The sequence below is a fragment of the Bos indicus genome, chromosome 12 (genome assembly GCF_029378745.1).
Source record: "Bos indicus isolate NIAB-ARS_2022 breed Sahiwal x Tharparkar chromosome 12, NIAB-ARS_B.indTharparkar_mat_pri_1.0, whole genome shotgun sequence".
Lineage (NCBI taxonomy): Eukaryota > Metazoa > Chordata > Mammalia > Artiodactyla > Bovidae > Bos > Bos indicus.
Window position 1 is genome coordinate 75,613,365 of NC_091771.1, and position 8,321 is coordinate 75,621,685.

At 41.2% G+C, this 8,321-nt stretch overlaps 1 protein-coding gene across 1 annotated transcript in view; it reads right to left on the reverse strand.

Annotated features, from left to right (window-relative positions):
• Window positions 1–1,863: 1,863 nt before the first annotated feature.
• The window catches only part of LOC109567086 (ATP-binding cassette sub-family C member 4-like), a 149,472-nt gene continuing 143,014 nt past the window's right edge, over window positions 1,864–8,321 (reverse strand). The window contains exon 21 of the mRNA XM_070799972.1: window positions 1,864–1,914. Within this exon, the coding sequence (XP_070656073.1) occupies window positions 1,864–1,914 (51 nt within the window). The remainder of the gene's footprint in view (window positions 1,915–8,321) is intronic.

Genomic DNA, 8,321 nt, shown 5'->3' on the forward strand with positions numbered 1-8,321 from the left:
GAAATACCTTTTCCAGCCCTTTACTTTCAGTCTGTATGTGTCCCTTGGTTTGAGGTGGGTCTCTTGCAGACAGCATATATAGGGGTTTGTTTTTGAATTCTTTCAGCCAGTCTTTGTCTTTTATTGGGACATTCAACCCATTTACATTTAAGGTAATTATTGATAATTGTGATCCTGTTGCCATTTATTTTGTTATTTTGGGTTTGAGTTTATAAACCTTTTCTGTGTTTCCTGTCTGGAGAAGATCCTTTAGCATTTGTTGAAGATCTGGTTTGGTGGTGCTGATTCTCTCAGCTTTTGCTTGTCTGTAAAGCTTTTGATTTCTCCTTCATATTTGAATAGATGCTGCTGGGTATAGTAATCTGGGTTGTAGGTTTTTTCTCTTTCATCACTTTAAGCAACTGGTCCTGCCCATTCCTTTCTGGCCTGAAGAGTTTCTACTTGAAAGGTCAGCTGTTACCCTTATGGGGATCTCCTTGTGGATTATTTGTTGCTTTTCCCTTGCTGCTTTAAATATTTTCTCTTTGTGTTTGATCTTTGTTAGTTTGATTAATATGTGTCTTGGGGTGTTTCACCTTGGGTTTATCCTGTTTGGCACTCTCTGGGTTTCTAGGACTTTGGTGGCTATTTCCTTCTCCACTTTAGGGAAGTTTTCAACTATTGTCTCCTCAAATTTTCTCATGCCCTTTCTTTTCATCTTCTTCTTCTGGGATTCCTATGATTTGAATGTTGGGGACATTTTACATTGTCCCAGAGGTCTCTGAGGTTGTCCTCAGTTCTTTTAATTCTTTTTTTCTTTTTTCCTCTCTGCTTCATTTATTTTTCAGCCATTCTATCTTCCATCTCACTTATCCTATCTTCTGCCTCAATTATTCTACTGTTGGTTTCCTCCAGAGGGCTTTGATCTCAGTTATTGCCATTATTCATTATTGATTGACTCTTTCTTTGTCTCTTCTAGGTCCTTGTTTAAACATTTCTTGCATCTTCTCAATCCTTGTCTCTATCTATTTATCTGTAATTCCATTTTGTTTCAAGATTTTGGATCATCTTTACTATAATTATTCTGAATTCTTTTTCAGGTAGACTCCCTATCTCCTCCTCTTTTGTTTGATTTTGTGGGCATTTATCACGTTGCTTTACCTGCTGAATATTTCTCTGCCTTTTCATTTTGTTTAGATTGCTGGGTTTGGGGTGCCCTTTTTGTTTACTGGCAGTTCATGGTTCCTCTGTATTGTGGCACCTTCTCCCTGTGGGTGAAGTTGGACTAGTGGTTTATCAAGGTTTCCTGGTTAGGGGAGCTTGTGTCTATGTTCTGGTGGGTGGAAATGGATCTCTTCTCTCTGAAGTACCATGAAGTGTCTGGTAGTGAGTTTTGGGGTATCTATGGGTTTGGCATGGCTTTGAGCAGCCTGTCTTTTAATGCTCAGGGCTGTGTTCCTGCTTTACTGGAGAATTAGCATGGTATAGCTTGCTCTGGAACTTGTTAACTCTTGGGTGGAGCTGGTTTAAGTGTAGGAATGTATCCTTTTGGGTGAGCTCTTGTCTATTAATATTCCATGGATCAGGAGTTCCCTGATGTTCTCAAGTTTTGAAGTTAAACCTTCTCCCTCTGGCTTTCAGTCTTGTTCTTACAGTAGCCTCAAGACTTCTCCATCCATATAACACAGATGATAAAACATCTAGGTTAGTGGTGAAAACAATTCTCCACAGTGAGGGGACACCCAGAGAGGTTCACAGACTTACATGGAGAAGAGGGAGAAGGGAGATAGAGGTGACCAGGGGACTCAAAAAGGGAGAGGAGCAAACTAGCCAGTAATCAATTTCCCTAAGTAGTTCTCCACAGCTCAGAACACCCAGAGGCATTCACAGAGTTAAAGTAGAGAAGAGAAAGGGGAGGGAGGAGATATAGGTGATCTGGGGGAGAAAAAAGGGAGACAGCAATAAAGCCAGCCAGCAATTTTCACACACCTAAGTGAAAATGGGTACTGAAGATTATATTCCTAAAGGTACAAAATTGAAAACAAATACCAAAAAAAGAAAGATTAAAAATCTAGAGTGGAGGTTAGATGCTCAGAATACAATATTAAAATTATAACAAAATCAATCACAAAATTATGAAAAATGTATATGTGAAGTTGCTTTAAAAATGGGGTCTTTTTTGCAAGATAATAGGTTATAAAATGAAAAAGAGAGTAAATAAGGAACTTAATTAAAAAAATAAAAAGTGATAATAGTAAAAAATATATCTAGAATTTCTCTGAAGCTGTTGTGGGCAGTGTGGGGTCAGTTCAGTTTCAGATTAGTTCCTTGTTCCAGCTTGTACTTCTTCTCAAGGTCTATCAGCTCCCTCCAATGCTTAGTCAATTTTAACTACATGGTTTTAATCTGTTGCAATCTGTCACTTCCAGAGCGGTTCCCTCTTTGCTAATTTTGGCTTCTCTGTTTGCAAGTCTCTTCAGTGTCTAATTTCCATCCTGACACAAGGGGGCAAAGGTGGTTCACTTATTTAGGCTCACTTGTTCAGTTGTTTGTGGGGAGGGGAGGGACAATGCAAACAGATTTCTCTGGCATGTGTGGGGGAATGTTCACAGTGTAGGACCACACTGGGTTTGCCAAAGCTCAAGGTGACATGTGCTTCCTGGGTCTACACTGCTCAGCGCTCCAGGGTGCTCTGCAGGGTTACTGTCCAAAGTGGGTCTTCCTTTTCGGGAACTTCCCAGGTCTAAGCTGCTCAGGTTCTTGGGTGCTCCACAAGGGCACAGAGTCGGTTGGGTGTGCATTTTGTGCCCTTCCCAGGTTCCAAGCAGCTCAGGTGACCAGGTGCTTGGCGAGTGCACTGTCCCAGGTGGTCTGTGTGTCTTAATCACCTCCCTGGTTCTGGCCGGTTGGTGCCCGGTGCGCCGCAGGAGCACCATCTCAGGTGTGCCATGTGGGAGGGTGTGTCTCCTCTGGAGAGCTGATCTCAGGCTGTGACACTCTGGCAGATGTCAACCATCCAGGATACCAGGAGAACGTGGTTAGCAACTGGGAGCCTGCTCGCAGTTTGGTGGAGGATGCCGTCCCTGGGACGGACATTGCAGCAGCCCCTTACCCTGCAGCTCTGGCTGCACACCTGCCTCTCTGCCTCTGGGGAGTGGGGGAGGGCTGGGGGGTGGCTAGCTCTTCTTTGGTGTTAGCTCAATCCTTTGTTCTGTGTGCAGGCCAGGCTGTGCGTTAGAGCCTTTTGCGGGAAAGTTCTCTCTTTTTTGTTCTCTCTGGCAATCCCACAGTTTGGGTTTCTATCTCATGTTAACTCCCTCAGATTGTCCTCAGGGCACTGAGGCCCAGTCCTTATCCTAAGCACTGATTATGCAGCCTGTGCCTCCCTGTCCAGTCCACACTGGTTGGTAGTGGATGCGAGTGTCTGGGCTACTTCTCCACAGGCAGCTGTGGTTAGGTGCATATTGTGTGTGTGTGTGTGTGTGTGTGTGTGTGTTTCCTTCTGGTTATGTTGCCCTCTGAGATTCCAAAACACCCCACAGACCTGCCTGTGAAAGGATTTCCTACTGTGTGGAAACTTCTCCTCCTGCACAACTCCCTCCCCAGGACAGGTCTTTGTCCCTAACTCTTTTTGTCTCTCTTTTTGGCTTTTATATTTCGTCCTCCCTCTTTTCAAAGAGAATAGTCTACCTTTCTGGGTGCCTGGTTTCCTCCGCCAGCGTTTAGAAGTTGTTTTGTGGAAGTTGCTCGGCATGCAAATGATCTTTTGATGAATTTGTGGGTGGAAAGTGGTCTCCGAATCCTTTTCCTCTGTCATCTTAGGACTGTCGCTGGTCTTGATTAATTATGTCTTTATTTTTCTTTAATTAATATATTTATTTTACTTTACAATATTGTATTGGTTTTTCCATACATTGACTTGAATCCACCATGAGTGTACATATGTTCCTTTGAACCCCTCTCCCACCTCCCTCCCCATCCCGTCCTTCAGGGTCATCCCAGTGCACCAGCCCCGAGTACCCTGTATCATGCATTGAACCTGGACTGGCGATTTGTTTCACACATGATAATTTACATGTTTCAATGCCATTCTCCCATATCATCCCACCCTTGCCCTCTCCCACAGAATCCAAAAGACTGTTATACACATCTGTGTCTCTCTTGCTGTCTCACATACAGGGTTATCATTACGTTCTTTCTAAATTCCATATATATACGTTAATATACTGTATTGGTGTTTTTCTTTCTGGCTTACTTCACTCTGTATAATGGGCTCCAGTTTCATCCACCTCATTAGAACTGATTCAAGTGTATTCTTTTTAATGGCTGAGTAATATTCAATTGTGTATCTGTGTACACAGCTTTCTTATCCATTCATCTGCTGATGAACATCTAGGTTGGTTCCATGTCCTGGCTATTATAAACAGTGCTGTGATGAACATTGGGGTACACATGTCTCTTTCAATTCTGGTTTCCTCAGTGTGTATGTCCAGCAGTGGGATTGCTGGGTCATATGCCAGTTCTATTTGAAGCTTTCTAAGGAATCTCCACACTGTTCTCCATAGTGGCTGTACTAGTTTGCATTCCCACCAACAGTGTAAGAGGGTTCCCTTTTCTCCACACCCTCTCCAGCATTTATTGCTTGTAGACTTTTGGAGAGCAGCCATTCTGACTGGCATGAAATCCTACCTCATTGTGGTTTTGATTTACATTTCTCTGATAATGAGTGATGTTGAGCATCTTTTCATGTGTTAGCCATCTGTATGTCTTCTTTGGAGAAATGTCTGTTTAGTTCTTTGGCCCACTTTTTGATTGGGTCTTCTATTTTTCTGGAATTGAGCTGCAGGAGTTACTTGTATATTTTTGAGATTAATTCTTTAATTGCTTCATTTGCTATTATTTTCTCCCATTCTGAAGGCTGTCTTTTCACCTTGCTTATAGTTTCCTTTGTTGTGCAGAAGCTTTTAAGTTTAATTAGTTTCCATTTGTTTATTTTTGCTTTTATTTCCAATATTCTGGGAGGTGGGTCATAGAGGATCCTGCTGTGGTTTATGTCAGAGAGTGGTTTTTTTTTATTATTACTTTTTTTAAACTTTACAATATTGTATTGGTTTTGCCATATATCAACATGAATCTGCCTATGTTTTCCTCTAGGAGTTTAATAGTTTCTGGTCTTACATTTAGATCTTTCTTCCATTTTGAGTTTATTTTTGTGTATGGTGTTAGAAAGTGTTCTAGTTTCATTCTTTTACAAGTAGTTGACCAGTTTTCCAAGCACCACTTGTTAAAGAGATTGTCTTTTCTACATTGTATATTCTTGCCTCCTTTGTCAAAGATAAGGTGTCCATAGGTGCGTGGATTTATCTCTGGGCTTTCTATTTTGTTCCATTGATCTATATTTCTGTCTTTGTGCCAGTACCATACTGTCTTGATGACTGTGGCTTTGTAGTAGAGCCTGAAGTCAGGCAGGTTGATTCCTCCTGTTCTATTCTTTCTCAAGATTGCTTTGCCTATTCGAGGCTTTTTGTATTTCCATACAAATTGTGAAATTATTTGTTCTAGTTCTCTGAAAAATACCACTGGTAGCTTGATAGGGATTGCATTGAATCTAGGTTGTTTTGGGTAGTATACTCAGTTTCAATATATTGATTTTTCTGATCCATGAACACAGTATATTTCTCCATGTATTAGTGTCCTCTTTGATTTCCTTCACCAGTGTTTTATAGTTTTCTATATATAGGTCTTTTGTTTCTTTAGGTAGATATATTCCTAAGTATTTTATTATTTTCGTTGCAATGGTGAATGGAATTGTTTCCTTAATTTGTCTGTTTTCTCATTGTTAGTATATAGGAATGCAAGGGATTTCTGTGTGTTAATTTTATATCCTTCAACTTTACTATATTCATCGATTAGCTCTAGTAATTTTCTGTGGAGTCTTTAGGGTTTTCTCTGTAGAGGATCATGTCATCTGCAAACAGTGAGAGTTTTACTTCTTCTTTTCCAGTCTGAATTCCTTTTATTTGTTTTTCTGCTCTGATTGCTGTGGCTAAAACTTCCAAAACTATGTTGAATAGTAGTGGTGAAAGTGGGCACCCTTGTCTTGCTCCTGACTTCAGGGGAAATGCTTTCAATTTTTCACCATTGAGGATAATGTTTGCTGAGGGTTTGTCATATATAGTTTTTATTATGTTGAGGTATGTTCCTTCTATTCCTGCTTTCTGGAGGGTTTTTATCTTAAATGGATGCTGAATTTTGCCAAATTATGTCTTTATTAGGACTTCTCTGGTGGCTTAGATGGTAAAGCATTTGCCTACAAGGCGAGAGACCCAGGTTCGATCCCTGGGTCAGGAAGATCCTCTGGAGAAGGAAATGGCAACCGACTCCAGTAGTTTTGCCTCAAAAATCCCATGGACAGAGGAGTGTGATAGGCTACAGTCCATGGGGTGGAAAAGAGTTGGACATGACTGAGCGACTTCACTTTCACTTTCATAAAGTCCCACAGTCTCAGCAGCATATGTGATAGAAAAGTAACTGGTGATGAAGGGCCTAATGGTGATGAGTGAGAGCTGAGGCAGGTTCCAGAGGATTGGAAGTGGGTCATTGTCCAGATTGTCAGGTGGTGAAGGCGTGTTGTTTGAAGCTAGGTGAGTTCTTTTGTGTCTGTGTGTACCTTTATGTGAGGTATTTTTCTTTACTTGAAATTCCCTTTCCTCTATTTGCTGTGGATAGATGTTCCTTATCCTTTGAGGCCCTGTTCCAGTGCTACAAGGTCTCTGAAGTTTTTCTTGTTCTCCTTTCCTGATGTTATTAGCAGCCTCATCTTTTCTGTTCCCCAGAATTTTACTCCTATTTTATTACATCACAGATACTGTTGTCCTGTTAGATTCCTTTCTGCCTTTCCTGTTCAACCTCCGTCTTCTTGGGCAGATGGTTTGTATCTGACTCACTTCAGGTCTTCCTTGGCTGTTACTGCAAGTTCTCTGAGTTAGTCTTTGAATTAGGCTGAGTTGTCGACTTCCTAAAAGTCTTTTTCTCCATTTGTACTTTGAGTAGTACCTTCCTGTGATGTCAGCACAGAAGAGCTGTAGAGAATCATTTGATCTCTGGTCCCTCCCTGTGCCCCTGCTGATGCTGCTACAGAAGATTAGTATGTGATCACTATGTCTCATTTCTCATGTCTGTCCCCTTAGGAGTAAGACTTCAGCTCTCACAGACGACAGGATCAGGACCATGAGTGAATTTATAAGTGGCATCAAATCAATAAAAATGAATGCTTGGGAAAAGTCACTTATAGACCTTATTACCAGATTGAGAAGGTAAGTTTTTGTATATGTCACACCATATTTTTGTACTCCCCTCCACATTTTTAACTGAATTTACTTATTATTTTTGGAGGATACTTACTTTATAATGCTGTGGTGGTCTCTGCTATACATCAAGGTGAATCAGCCATAATTGTGTGTGTGTGTGTATGTGTGTGTGTGTGTGTATCCCCATCTTCCTGAATCTCCACCTTCCACTCCCCCATTCCACCTCTCTAGGTCATCACAAAGCACCAGGCTAGCCTCCCTGTTTTGTATAGCAGCTTCTTGCTAGTTATCTATTTTACACATGACAGCATATACATGCCAATGCTACTTTCTCAATTTGTCCTACCTTCTCCCTCCCACTTTGTGTCTCTGAAATTGTTCTCTGCATCTGTGTCTCCATTTATTCTCTGTGAATAGGTTCATCAGTTCTATTTTTCTAGATTCCATATATATGCATTAATATTCACTTTTCTCTTTCTGACTTACTTCACTCTGTATAACAGGTTCTAGGTTCACCTACGTTACTACAGTTGACTTTTATGAATTAATTTTGAAGTCTTACCAAGTTTTTCACATTACAATGAACTTAAATACTATGCACTCCACCCCCAACATGTGGCAGAAAGTTTAAGTAGAACAGGAAGGCATCATTTTAACCTACTCTTCCACTTACTGTCTTCTTAAAGGAAAAATTTGTATAATGCTTCTTCAGTACAGTTCAATCACTCAGTTGTGTTCGACTCTTTGTGACCCCATGAATTGCAGCACGCTGGGCCTCTCTGTCCATCACCAAATCCCGGAGTTTACCCAAACTCATGTCCATCGAGCCGGTGATGTCATCCAGCCATCTTATCTTCTGTCATTCCCTTCTTCTCCTGCCCCCAATCCCTCCCAGCATCAGAGTCTTTTCCAATGAGTCAACTCTTCTCACGATGTGGCCAAAGTATTGGAGTTTCAGCTTTAGCATCAGTCCTTCCAATGAACACCCAGGACTGATCTCCTTAAGGACAGACTGGTTGGATCTCCTTGCAG